This window comes from Podarcis cretensis, assembly GCF_951804945.1.
Source record: "Podarcis cretensis genome assembly, chromosome: 12".
NCBI classification, from domain to species: domain Eukaryota; kingdom Metazoa; phylum Chordata; class Lepidosauria; order Squamata; family Lacertidae; genus Podarcis; species Podarcis cretensis.
In genome coordinates this window covers 32530242-32545301 of record NC_137181.1, presented here as the reverse complement: position 1 = coordinate 32545301, position 15060 = coordinate 32530242, and the positions used below count along the sequence as shown (strand labels likewise).

General features: G+C 39.6%; 1 protein-coding gene across 6 annotated transcripts in view; it reads left to right on the top strand.

Moving 5' to 3' along the window:
• The window catches only part of DGKB (diacylglycerol kinase beta), a 298387-nt gene that overhangs the window by 232909 nt on the left and 50418 nt on the right, over positions 1 to 15060 (top strand). For all 6 annotated transcript variants that reach the window (XM_079947902.1, XM_079947906.1, XM_079947903.1 and 3 more), the window contains one exon: positions 8324 to 8414. In XM_079947902.1, the coding sequence (XP_079804028.1) occupies positions 8324 to 8414 (91 nt within the window). The remainder of the gene's footprint in view (positions 1 to 8323; positions 8415 to 15060) is intronic.

The window sequence follows — 15060 nt, the reverse complement described above, 5'->3', positions numbered from 1 at the left end:
AATGTATCACAGGTACAAGAGAGGTTTGAGTGGGTAGGAGTTTAGGAAACGTTGTTCTAAATCTGCCATGAAGATGTTGGCATACTGTGGGGCCATGCGGGTGCCCATTGCTGTGCCGCTGATCTGAAGGAACAGGTCATCACCGAATTTGAAGTTGTTGTGGGTAAGGACAAATTGGCAGAGTTTGGTGGCAAAGTCCGCTGTGGTTTTATCTGAAATGGTGTTCCTTATAGCTTGTAAACCATCGTTGTGTGGGATGTTGGTATACAGAGATTCCACATCCATAGTAGCTAGTATAGTATTGTTGGGAAGATTATTTAAAGATTGTAATACCCCTCCCCACCTTCTCACTATATAGAAGGGTCTGGAAACTTCTGTTTCAGTGTATCTGAAGAAGTGTGCATGCACACGAAAGCTCATACCAAGAACTGACTTAGTTGGTCTTTAAGGTGCTACTGGAAGGAATTTTTTTGTTTTGACTATGGCAGACCAACACGGCTACCTATCTGTAACTGTATTCTTTCAAAGTAATCTTTAACTTCAAGGCACAATCTAGTTCTTAGTTATCATTTTTTTTAAAGAGTAATGTGGATAAATTGGAAGAGTAAAAGTTTATGCCAAAAGGATTTACAGGTTTCTTTCTGGGCCGACAAAACAGGGAGTGAGAGCGTGTTGGCTGGTGGTGATCAGTTTTGTAAGACTAAGGAACTGGCAACTAAATGAAGTTTTATTGGAATATTTGAGATGGTCAGCAAACTTGAATTCCCCTCTCCCTTTTTCTTTTGGATCATATCTTTCAGATCATATGCCTGCACAGTAGCATATGTATGAATATTCAACTAAGATTATGGAGAGCAGGATCCAAACTACACAGATAGGAAACTTTAGGAATCATCAGCATAAGCAGGGCTTTTTTGGTGATAGTACTGGCACGTCTGGAGTATTGGCATGTCGTCTTCTTCTTCATCATCTTTGCTGCCCATGGCAGCCATTTTGTGCTGGCAACCTAGGCACTTTTTCAGTATATGAGTACTGGTGCCTCATTTTCTACTATAAAAAGGAAAATGAAAGCGCCAAGTGTAAGTGCCATCAAATGCAGTTGGGACACAAAGTTTAAGGAACGTGGTCAATATAGGGCTCTGTGCATCCATGGGGCACAGGTGGGGCTGTCACATGACACCATTAATAAACATACATTGACCTGTCATGTGCAGATCTCTAGTTCTCTGCAACACATTTGCATAAGCACCACACTACTATGTTTGGCTCCCAGCCATCTATTTCCCCAATTTTTATGATGGTTCTTAGTAAAGCTGTTTTTAACATAATGTTAAAATAATGTTTCTTCCTTTCTGCACACAGTTTGAATCTATGCTTGCTACATGGAGAATACCACCAAGACAGTCAGCAATTGACTGACCACAGAGAGCTTTAGCTACACGCTTTAAAGTATGCAAGTACCGGGGTTTTTGGTGTAGCATTCAGAAAGAGGAGTTTAAACCAGTATGCAGAAAGATATTACCTCTGATGTGCCATTCCTAGAGTTAGTTATTGGAAATAAAAAATGTCAAAGATGAGCCTGTTATAAATCTTTCTGCCGACATATAAAATTCTTCTGGATATGCATTGCCACTGACCATTTCCTTATCTTTTCATTTGATTCATTAAAAAGCAAAATGGGGATTATATGATAGCCAAGACAGGACTGAAAAGAAAAAGAGAACATTAAAAAAAGTCATACAATCTTATTAATATATATTATGTGCCACAATGAAATCATTTTACCTAAGTATAAAATTACCTAGGTAATAGATTTATGAGCAATGAGAAAAGGCTGTTTTTCAATGAAAAGTATTATTTTTTAAAAGCATTAAAATAAATTAATACTAATTTCTCCTTATTGTCTAAACATTTGTTGTGCCTAACTGTAGGGGTGTTGCCTGATTTTATTTGGATTTTTTAAACATTACTGCAATCACTTTTATCAGGGATGGTTGAATTTGGTCCCAGGCAATGAACTTTTCCAGACAATTTCTGGCAATTTTTAAATCAAACCATTTGGTTTAATGTAGGCCCATGATGAAGAAGTTGATGCACTATGTTTTAACATATAGCTGCACTGCCTTTCCTGTTTTGTACTGATCATCTGTGCAAAAAGTTGTCCTTCAGTATATTTCACTCAAGAGTAGACTGCATCATGGATCTGCAGTTTTAAACTTTCTGATCATACTTGGAATAAATTCAGTGATTTGAGGAACAAACATCAAAATAAATAAACAAATGAGTCATCTTGCCACACAAAAACTACTGTTCTCCCCAGAATAGGTAAATAATACTGATAGAAAAGTCAACCCTGGATGAGTTTACAAAAGTTGGTTTAGGTGTGAAAGCCGGTGGCATACGAAGGGTTGTGTGGTGGGTGTGGGCTGCCCTGGGTGGTCATCACTGAGGGCGGGGGTGACTGTGGGGCCTGGCCTGCAGCTTGCCTGAGCCACACGTCTCTCCTGGGGAGTGACGTGGTGGCTCAGGCACCTGCAGGCTCCGCGCTGCCTGAAATGGCAGCGTGGGGCCTGTGGACTCTGTGGAGGTTCGGCACAGCGTAGCATGCTCTGCCCTGGCTTGCCCTGCCCTTGGGTGCAGGGTATTTGTGCCGCCCGGGCACCTGAGCAGCTAGCTTCGCCGCTGGTGAAAGCATTATATTACATGTTAACAGATGTCATGGGAATAAACGATACTTTGTCCTGTCCTTTAAAACACTAAAACTGGATATGTGTGAATTGGTGACTATGCCACTTTCGGTTTGGTGATAGGATGAATATAAAAGCATAGTGGATCGAGGTGAGCTTGTTTTTCTGCTCTAGACTAGAAGTGGGGATGGGGGTGGGATTAAACGGGCTATAATGCTACTGAACCAAAGCTTTAAAAACTTAGTGGTGCCAGTTAAGTTTGAGCAGTGAGGCTTGAGATGTGAACTCACCTGGAAAATGGTGCCCCATTTTGAGGTTACCCCAAACTGAAGTCTGGGATGGACTTGAAATGGAGTTCCCCCAGTTCCCCAGCTGCGAGCCCCCTCTGCCTTACCTCCATGAAGTCGGGGGGCAGGTGAGAGTGAGGGTAGCTCAAAGACAGGCTTCTGTCTTTGCAAATGATGCTCTTGTGTATACTCAGAAGCTCCTTTTTCAGCTTTGAGCAGGAGAGGGGCAGGTGCCTGTCTGTGAGCTCTCCTTGCTTTTGGCAATCTCCCCCCACTTGATGAGTTGCTGTTGAAGTAGAGCTGGCAGATGATGTGTGAACACTCTCTGGGTTTTGCAAGTCTTCCTTTCAAATGCTCAAAAACGTACTCCTTGGTTTTCAAGCAAACGAACAATTCAGAAAGCTCAGATTGTGTTCAGGGTTAGGGTTATTGCTGTAGCTCATTGGCAGAGCACATGTTTTACCTGTATAAAATCTTAGGGAGTTCCTGCCAGTGATTAAGGGGTAATCGGTTCCCCATGCTGGCTGGGGCTGATGGGAGTTGTAGTCAAGCACCATGTTGGCTGCCCATGTAGACAGTACTGAGCTAGATGGGCAGGTTCAAAAACCTATAACAAAAACTTTGTAGCTTGAATAAAAATAAAGTCAAAATTAATCTGAACTATTAATTGGAAGCATACCAAAACAAATATAGTGCAAGGTTTTTCAGTAACTCAGTTGCAACTTTCTAGTGAATGTTTTAAATAAAAAACCAACTATTCTCCCCACAAACATCCCTCACAATAACATTATTTGAAAAGCTCATGTCCTGAATATAATTTATCCTATTCCATCAAGGGTGCTCCGTACTGAGGGCAAAGGGAGCCTTTGTCTGTGGCTCATCCTGCTTGATATTTAAGAGGTTTCTGCATGCATGAGAAGAAACCCGTATGCAGCACATCTCATTTGTCTAAATGGGACAAAAGACTGATCTCGCCGGTTTTGCATATGTCAAAAGGGCAGCAGGTTGTGTGGTTTTTTTGTTATTTAATTTGTCACATTTCCCAAGGCTATCAATAGTGGATGAATATACTGATAACCCCCTTGCTATCTTTGGGAGAAGAAAAGGCTAAGGTGTAAATCCTACATAAATCTGGAGAGAGTCCCCAAGATGCTTGGATGGTGCCTTGTACACCTCCTTCCTGCAACTCCTGCAGCCAAGCTGGTGCCAAACATTTTGCTCTGCTTTCCTTTGGACCACATTGGCAAGGCCAAGAGTCTTGTTGCCTATGTAGCCTAGGACCGCCATAAACATTGCCAAACGTGAGCCCCAGGGAGGTCACTTCTGTGCTGCTAACGCAGTGGTTTGACTTCTCCCAAGGAGGCACACGCCATTATGTATGTGTTTGTTTTTATTGCCAAGGAGAAGGAAGAGCTGCATGTGGCATTTTCTACCTTGGGTGACAAAATAAGTTGACAAGCTTTGGATTTGACGCACCTTGCCTTGAAGGGCCAGGGAGTCAATCTGTTCCTCTGCCACAGGCAGTAAAATGTATTGGGCTGGCCTTGATTTTAGGCATCTTTTCACTTACCCTGCTCTTCTCTAATTTATTTTTTAAATATATATATATATATATATATTTATTAGGTTTTCCGCAATTAATATAAAAACAAAAAGAAAAAAGACAAAAAGATAACAAAAATACAAAATTAAAACAAATACGATTTCCATTACTTATTTCCATTAACTTATTTCTCAGACCTCCTCTCACCATCTCTTCTCTAATTTATTACTGGTACTGACAAAGCTGACACCATTGGCTATCTATTCAGTAGGGCAGATTCATGTACACAGCAGCTGCATCTTAGAAGAATCCCTAGATCAAGGCCCAAGTGTGCAAAAGTGTGAAGAATTATAAATACACTTGACTGTTCTTTAAATACTGATAAAGTTAGGACACTATAAATTGGGCATCTGTGCATTGCTTGTGTGTGCTCTCTTTAAGGTGGAAAGGGCTTAGTTTTTCAAAATTACATTATACCTACCCATTTGATTCCTTTCTATTAATAAACAAAATTCATCGTTATGCACTCCCCCCCCCAAAAAAAAAAAAAAGTTTAGCTGTGCCCACTGTGATGCCGTTTTCACGTGCTCAACTAGTGTATAATAAAACATTTATTATTTCCATATTTAGACTCAGGGCAATTTTTTCTGATAATATGCCATCTAATTGCTTAATCAGAAAGGTTATATAAAATAGTTTTAACAGTAGGGGGCTTTTTAATTAACATCATAATGCAGAGCTGCGCTGCAGCCTATTTTAGTATTGATAACCAAACTGGCTCCACTAAACCTACAAGAAACTTTGGTGGCTGTAGCTCTCCATACTCTTTTATCCCGCATTGAGAGAGCCAAGTACTCAAGAAATGCACACACTTGTTGGGGTCACGACAAAACACTGCTCTTATCTGTAGTGGGGGAATGGAGTACAGTATATAGATATCAAATTAGGTAGCCATGGGCTGTGGCAAAGTCATAGAGAACATGCTTTGCGGGAAGAGATCTCTGGCACCCCTGGATAGGGCTGGGAAAGAAGATGTTGCCAGTCAGTGTAGGCAATAGTAAAGTAATTAGATCAATGGATTTGGTATAAGATGGCTTCCTAATAACCAGGATGAAGTGTCACAAAGCACCTTGCAGACCATTACAGCCTCATAGGGAACGTATTCCATGTCAACCATCAGTCCCTATAATTCAATATGGTCTACATTGACTGGCAGCAGCTGTCCAGGGTTTCAGGTACAAGTCCTTCCCAACCCCACGTGGAGATGCCAAGGGCCGAACCAAAGACTCTTTGCACTGCCAGTCAGGGTAGACAGCACTGGGCTGCCCAACAATGGTTCAATGTAGTATCAGACATTCTTTGGGCTGTATCCAAAGTAGTGTTGAGTAATGCATCCCATCAATGCAGGATTTCTCCTTGCACAGCAGGATTCCCCACCCCAAATTCCCCAGCACCTCCAGAGCAGGTTGGGGTAGTGGTGGCAGGGAGTTGCATTGCAGAAATGGAAATTCCTGTACTGATGGGGCATGCGAGGTCAGTATCCAACTAACTTTGGGACATATGGGTTTGATGTGTAGTGTATGAGCTTCTTATACATCATAACTCATTGGTTAGGCAAGAATTATACAATAGCTTATGTGTGGAGGCAAGAAGAAGGTTGAAAAGAGTTGCTTCTCCGTGACAAATAATGTAGTTTAGTGCAGACCCAAAGTTTTGTTGTTTGGCTTTATAAATAAAAGTTATATAAAAGAGGGAGTGAGATCTCAGCGTGAAATCCTCCACATTACAGCTTTTCCCCCTGGGAAGAACAAAAATTCTTATTAGCCAGTATGAACTCTCATCTGAATTGTCTCTCTTGCATGTATATATATCTTTCTGAGTTTGCATAAGGTTGGCGTCACTATAGTACTGTATAACTGAGATATGGCCACATGCAGAAATAAATGTGTAGTCAGCTAATGGTTCATTTTTTAAAGTTCTAGCCAGCTATGTCAGAGCAGGCCCATGGAAGTCAGATACAACCATATTTTGGATGTGGGGAATAAAAATCCTATGTTTAAAATGAGTCACAATAACTATTGCTAAAACTTGATGTCACTTAACAATAGATTCTCATTCCTGCTTAGCTTTGTTTTCTGAAGTTTATGGCTGAGTCCAGTGGCAGAAACGATTGCAGTCCTATGGTGCTGAAGAAATGCTATCTAAGCCTTTGATATAATGTGAAAGAGACCTTTTCATAAGGACAATATGGTACTCCAGATTAAGTTCTGATTTTCTGGGAACCCAATTAGGCCATTCCTGAAGACTATTGATCATCCCTTCATTGCATGTAGTTCCTACTGATGCAGTGCTTTCTGTATCATTCAGAAATATCCTGAATTCAGGAGCATAAAATTTAAATTAGGAGCAGCCCGTTGCAAATCCTGTAACTCGAGAGGAACAAGATTTGGGCCAGTTACTCAAGGACCACAAGGTGGGGGAAGAGGGCTCATTTTGTACTATGGAGAGTAACTCTGCTAGAAATGTTGTGGCAGATTTCAATACGTACTTTCCCATGGCTGCAATGTACTGCACATGTTAAAATGATAACATAGGAAACGGTCCTAATTCAACATCGGAAGGCTAAAGGCTACCAAAGTACATCAGAAGCACTCTGTTTGTCATCAGCAGCCTGCAAAACATTCCTCTGTCTTCACTACCAGGCACAGTGGTGGTGTTGTGGCACTGTTTATGCAGTTTGTGAATGGGGATGTTTAGACCACATTCACGTCATACATTTACAGCACTATGATACCGCTTTAAACAGGCATGGATTCCCCCCAAGAACTCTGATAGATATAGTATGTTAAAGGTGCTGAGAATTGTTAAGAGAGCCCTATTCCCCTCACAGAGCTACAGTTCTTGCAGTAGTTTAACAGTCAGGCCCTCTTCACAGTGAAGTATGATACTGCTTTAACTGAGTAGTGCAGATGGAACCATTGGAGCCAATTTTGGTATAGCAAATTTTCCCCCACCCCAAAGTGCAATTTAAAGTTAAGTGGGGGGGGGGGCGCAACAAATTAGCCTAAATTATACATCTTCAGCATAGCTTTATTTAGATCTGCTTGCAACATTTAATATACCTATTAAAGTATGGCCCAGGAAAATTGTCATGTATGTTTCAGTCTGAAATATTATGTAAATATTAGTGTATTTTCTGTTAGGTTTTATGGGGCAATTGCATCAGCTAACTTTTTCTGCTCGCTTCTTAAATATTAGTAACTTGTTGTGTATTCCATTTTCCTGTCAATACGTCTGCCTTACAGCCTATTAATTTAAAGATCTGGAATACATTGAATGCTTGTCTTTTTATTTTTTTAATACCTGTCATAATGAACAATAAGCCACTGAATTAGCTTGGGGAAAGACTTCTTTTTTACTTTTCTTTTCCCACCTCACTTCATTATGATGGCATACCCTAGAACTGGATTTTGGACAGCATTAGAAATCAAATTAGCAAATATGACACATAAAATGGGACTCAGTAAGTTTTCAAGACATGTCTCTGGTTAAGTGGCAATTGCCAAAACTCCCTAAGAGTTAGCTAATCTATCTCTGTTACAGAACTTTCCTGTTATAGCTGTAGGGGATATTATATCTCTTGACAGCTGCATTTAAGTTTTTGAAAATTATGAGATCATCTATTTCAACCTGGATGTCAGATCTTAGCATCTCTTATGATGAAAGTCAGGATGCTAACTTTTTTTCTTTTTAAAAAAGAAATGTTCAGATATTGATGTTTCTTTTCTTTTGTCTTCATGTTTCAGAATGAAGAATAAATTTTGGTATTTCGAATTTGGCACTTCTGAAACTTTTTCAGCAACCTGCAAGAAGCTGCATGAATCCCTAGAAATAGAAGTAAGAAACTAATTGCTATATGTTATTCTAGCAAGTGGAGGGTTATACGTGAAGCCAAATATTTATTTTAATCTATTCATTTATTTTAATTTATTTACATAATGTGTATCCCACAACTTCAGATTTATGTTCCCAGGGCAGGTAAGGAACTAGCTAGAAACAAAAAGTGCAATTTGAAATAAATAATAAACATATGTATGAACCATTTATTCAAAGACACATTAGGAAAGGTCTCTATACAAATAAAAATGTGGGAGAGATGCTGAGTTCAAAAAAGATGCAGTTAGGCAGCAAAATGCATTCTACTTTGAAGCCATCTCCCCCAGTGTAATCCTGATGGCATTCTTTTGTTATAGCCCTGAGCATTTATTTATTTATTTATTTATTTATGAATATTTATAAACTGCTTAGATTCCAAAGCAGTGTACAGAATTTTTCTAAATTTACAGTGTGACAATCCCAAAAAAAACCCCATAAAACAATTTCCCAAATCTGCACTGACCAGTGAAATAAAGTGACTGTTGATGAAACTTGGACACTGGAATAAGATTCAGTTTTGTTATTAGGCAAGTATTATTACAGTAGAAAAGGGAAAGAAGTTTGACCTTATTTCATTTCATTTTATACCTTGCCTTGCCAGTCACCTCTCATCCCACATAAGAAGAGCCCTGCTGGATTAGACCAGAGGTCCAATGCCTATGGGAAATCTGCAAACAGGATCTCAGAACAAGCACCACTTTTCCTTTCTGCAGTTTCTAGCAACTGTTATTCAGAAGCAAACAACCTCCAGCTATGGAGATATTATGTAACAGCTAACAAGCGCAAAAGTAGGGTTTAAAACCACCCTGAAATACAGTATATTCTTAAAGCAGCTGAAAAAGCAGGAAATCAAAACTTAGCCACTTAGCATCAGGAACCAACTGGAAAGTTTATGATCTCTATAGCACAGGTTTGGTTTTTTTAGGGAGAAAAAATAGAGGGGGGAAAGTTGTGAAGGCAGGAATAGCTTTGGGAATGTAAATTTGAAAAACTTATTTCTATATATTTCATCTAAATTTTATAACCTTTAAAGATGAGTTCATGAAAACTGTACTCGCTTTCCTTAATTAAAGGTTAAAGAATGCATTTGGGGTGTGAGGGAACCATTCTTTTCATAAAGTAACTTTTGTCTGTGCACAGAACTTCAGTTTGCAATTAGGTGATGAAGAATTTGAAAAGAGAGGGGAACATAAGCCGTTGCCAGTATTTTGGGACCATGTAGCCTCTTTATCCTGTCTTAGTTCTTATTGACCGTGGGTGTTCAGCAGCAGGGTTTTCACCTATGCCATATGGGCAAACGGTGCAGGTGATTTAAGAGGTGTAGTCTTAAGCAGGTGCAATGCAGCTCAGACTCACAAAGAGGCACTCACTCAGCTCAGGAACTATAGTGACCAGCCTGAGGCAGCTTTTACCATGAAGAGAGGAACCTGCAGACCCTAACCAAGAAAGCTTTGAGACTTGGGGGACAGGGACACTACTTGAGTCTGCTCATTCAGACAAAGTGCACAGAGGAGCTGACATGCTCAGAATCCACTCAGTACAGCAAAGGGCTATGAAGGACTATGAGTAGGAAGACAGCTATTCTGGGACCCTGTGTAAGGAGGCTGCATCCATTAAATGGTTAAGCCACAAGGAAGAATATTCCTGAACCTTAAAGCAACAGAGGCCCACAATCTACGGAGGAATTTTAGTACCTATTATTCCATTCAGGGGCAGAGCCTTTTAAAAGTTGTGATTTAGAAGTGGTTGCCCATTTGAAATCCAGATCAGTGCTTAGCAAATTATGGTGGACGTCTAGCAGTGAAAGGAGAGGCCCAGCGACTTAACTAACACTATAGAGAGATTTAGAAAGTTATTCTTGGTGTGGAGAAAGATTCAGAACAAACAGAACATATTTCTTCACACGACAAACCATTAATTTATGGAATTGACCAATGCAAGATATGACACCTGGCACTGAATTGGGGGTTAGGGACTTGTAGCCCTCCATATTTTGCTGCACCAAAATTACTATCATCCATGACCGTTGGCTATGCTGGCTGGAGATGATGGGAGAGTGACAACATCTGGAGGTACACAGACTCCCTACCACTGCTTTTAAGAGAGATATGGTAAACCAATGGAGATTAGGATTATCAATGGCTATTGCCCATGATAGCTAGATGGATTGTCAGTGTTCAGATGTAGCTTGTTGCAGAGCACCAATTGCTGAGGAGGGCTATCGGCAATAAATATGACACAGAGACTTCCTGGAATCCCTGACAATTGTGCAAAACAGGATTCTGGGCTGGTTTCAGTCTGATCCAGCAGGGCTTTCCTTAGGATAGTGTGCAGCCACATGTTATAAAGTCATTTTCTTCTTTCTTTATCATTATCTATTTATGCCACTTTTCTACATGGTGCTGTGTACTAAATACCATCATTTTACCTGACAAACACAATACCAAATAAAATATATTTGCCTTTCTTAATTTAACTTTGATATGTTAGCACAATGGAAATGGACATGTACTGAAAATTCCTCTGTCTGAACAAAAGAATTTCTCCTTTAGTAATTCTGAAAGTAACTCATCACAGCAGGACTCTGAGGCCTAGTGAAATAATTGTCTTAGTATACTGCCTGCTGTGTTCAATATTGAGTGAATATGTTCCCTGCACCATCTTATATCACAATTCTCCCTTTATTTAAATAATTTTAGTCAGTTTGGGGGGCACAAGACCTTTATAAATTAACAGCAGGGAAATACCAAAGGTGTCAGATTGCATATTTATCATCTTTTTCGTGTAATACTTAAATATGTATTAAGAAGTGACTGACATAAATTAGGCAGATTTCAGAAGCCACAGGCTGTGGCTTGTAGAGGACCCCCTTCTGCTTGACATTTCATCCTTGTCAAAGATCAAATTATTTTAATTTAGGCTGCAAATTATAAGGAATGAAGACTTCTTTGTGGGAATTCCCTGTGGTAATCTGACTTTTGTTGTTACTGCTGCTTGTCAGTGTGCAAAAGATATAATATGCATGCAAATAAGGTTAAAAAATATGTACTATCTAATTATCCAGCCAGTACATTCCACTTGAAGACAGTGGGAGGCCTGACACACAGTATGTGTTTGATTCATTGAGGCCTGCAGGGTATTTACACAAGATTACTTTTAATTATGAAATTAATATCTGTTTATCGAGAATGTATAGCAGTGAGTATACACATGAGCAGAATTTTTAGTAAAAAAATAATTCGTCTTTATGTTTAACATGTATGTGAGATGTAAAAGCAAACCCCAAAAGTTTGATTCCAGTACAAAACTTAGACATTTTCTCACCCCTCACTGAAAAGGAAGTCAATAAAAACGTACGTTTTGTTTTTCATCCCAGCTGCCAACTGATTCCAAGAAGTGTTACTGGAGGTTTTAGGCTGCCTTTCATCAATATTGTATGCAGATTTAAACTTTTGATCCAGAAAGGCAAATTTTGGAATGGAAACCTATTGGCTCTGAGTCCTCTTTCTTCCTCCCACTTTCAAACATTGTGTATGGCAACACATAGAACATATACAAATGGTCCAGGGTTTATTTATTTTTTAAAAGTGATCCTTGGGAAGGGAACTGAAGGCAACAGTGACTAGCTGCAGATGAGCTTGCACCATTTGGAACATTATTTGCACCAGCACAACCTATTGGGCACACTGCTCTGAGCTCATTGGACATTGTGCATTAAGCACAACATTTTCATAGGGGTAAAGTGAACAAATTCCAGTCAATGTACCTGGATTCCATGAACCTTCCCATTGGACAGGTCATGTTGGCCTGGAGGTAGACATGTCTGGTCGGTGAGGTTCCATTGCCTCCATTTTGTATGATCCGTATAAGAGTTCATTTGTGTGGAATACAGTAGGACTAGGCTAGCCAAATAATAACAGAGAACCCTTTATTGTATTTTCCAGTAGGACTTATTCCTTTTGTTCCTAAAATTTCTTGGCCACATTTTCTACACTAATATCTCCTCAAGTGACATATGAAAGCAGTTAATCATAAAAGGCCGTAAAACTAATAAAGCACCATTAAATAACGCATCGTTAATAATAATCACAAACAACTGTCTTGGAATCTACCTGAAGTTAGATTCACCTGCTCTAAAACTGAACAGTTAAACCAAGATGAATTAAAAGGACAACAGCAAAGTACAAAACCAAGTTACTATCTCAGCAACAGAAAGCTAAAAATAAAAGAAAACAAAAGCCCAAGAGACTGGATAAGCCTTTTATTTAGATGATTTTAAAATGAGATTCAAATCATCATGATGTTAGTACACATAAGCAATCGTTTAGTATCTCACCCTTTTTGGCAGTGAAATGAATGATAGAGCGACACCGTAATTTAGCAACAAATAATGGTTGGGGTTCAAATGGTGAATTAAAGGACTTTGGAAATATTAATACAGGGACCTCAAAAGATAGTTTTTCTTTCTACATCACTGTTTGATGTCCAGGTTGCATGTGGGGATGGAATTAACGTATTATAACAACTCAATACCCTACTGTAGTTAAATGTCAACTTGGTAGCCATATGGTACAATTTAAGTCTGTATTACCCTTGCCCCAAAAGGTGGCTTTCAACACACTTCATCACAATTCAACAGCATTTTCGTGTCAATTTTCCAAATAAATACATTTTTATATGCAATTTTAACTAATCTGCAGGTTTTGCCAGAAATGTCCCATAATAATAAAATACAACTTTTGTATATACTTTTTTCTAATATAGGCAGTTTCCCCCTAACAAAAATATAACATTTTTGTACACATTGTTTAGTCAGAGAACTGTATCACAAAATTTGAAGATGTGCCAATTTTGAAAGAGAGCTGTTTTTGTTGTTGTTTGCATATTGATTCAAGAAGTGTGTGTGATGAAGTCTCTTATGGAAATGCAAACAAAACAAGTTTTCTCCCCTAGCCCAACTGTCAGCCCATTATTATTTCTCCACCCTTTCCCACTTTCCTCCTCCTTGCTTGTTGCTCAAAGATGGTTCCTAATGGTGGCAAGACCCTTTGTTCACACCACAAACAGGTGCAGCTCCACACTTCAACTTCCATCATTAGATGTGCTGTGGTGACATTTGAAGGCCTATGACACAATTGGCTTCCATTACTATTTCCCATCTATGTGCAACTTCTCATTTACCATCCATTTCTTTCTTCCATTTCTGTCAACAGAGAGGCACCCTGCACTACCCTTCATAGGTCATTTAAAAGGTAAAGGTACCCCTGACCGTTAGGTCCAGTCGCGGACGACTCTGGGGTTGTGGCACTCATCTTGCTTTATTGGCCGAGGGAGCCGGCGTACCACTTCCGGGTCATGTGGCCAGCATGACTAAGCCGCTTCTGGCAAACCAGAGCAGTGCACGGAAATGCAGTTTACCTTCCCGCCAGAGCAGTACCTATTTATCTACTTGCGCTTTGACGTGCTTTTGAGCTACTAGGTGGGCAGGAACAGGGACCAAACAATGGAAGCTCACCCCGTCACGGGGATTCAAACCACCTACCTTCTGATCGGCAAGCCCTAGGCTCTGTGGTTTAGACCACAGCACCACCCACATCCCTTTCATAGGTCATTACTTAATAATAAATCATAAGAAGAAGAAGAACTGGGAGTTATATGCCTGTCACAAAGACATCCGTGGAGTGTTGTCATGATTCTTCCCTAGATTACTAGGTGAATATAGCTTTCAACACTTATTATGAATTAAGGTCAGAATTAGAGCCATATTATGTAAAAATTAAGGTCAGAATTAGAACCATATTGTGTAAAAATATCACAATACTTTACTAATGAGGTGTGAGATGTCACAATAGATCAAAGTGGAATCCAAAAAGCATTTGAAACCTGAAAGGAGTCGTAGCTTGACTCAAGAGGCTAGCTGTTGCAGTTCTGCTTCTACTTGGGCCACTTTCACAAAGGAGATTTCAATTTTTCACTCGCTTAAAGAACCAGATTGAGCAGGTAGCTGTTCCTAAAACAAAATATGAGCAAAATATTACCATATGCTGAGGCATTATGTAAATGGCTGTGACTGTAGTTTGGACTGATTTTAACCATACCATTGTAAACTTCCTATAATCATACCAGTGCAAGCCCTCCCACAAGAGATATGCCTGGTTAAAATGGTCTAAGAAAACCATACAGAAAAGTAACATGTTAAAACACCTGAAACTTGATTGAATGAATAGAAGCAAGTTTGAAGACTGATGATTTTAAGTGAGAACCTCCCCTTCTGGATTTGGCTAGTTCTATATTGTTGTTTTTCTCCAGAAGCTCATCAAATAATACAGAAGGTAGAACTCCTGACCTTTTCTTTTTAGTGCCACGGGTAAATGAAACCTTTGACAGAGAGAGCTAAAGGGCCAATTGTTGCTGATTGTGACGATAGCTTGAACAAATACCAGTATTTGCCCACTAAGCTCTGTGATGTCATCACAAGTGCCTTCAAAACTTGTGACTATCGGGGACTAGATTTAAGGGCATTAGTTCTTTTGCTATCACATTTTTCCATTTTCCATTTCACAGGTGCCCTACAGTTCAGGGCTGGGGTGTGGAGAAAATGTTAGTG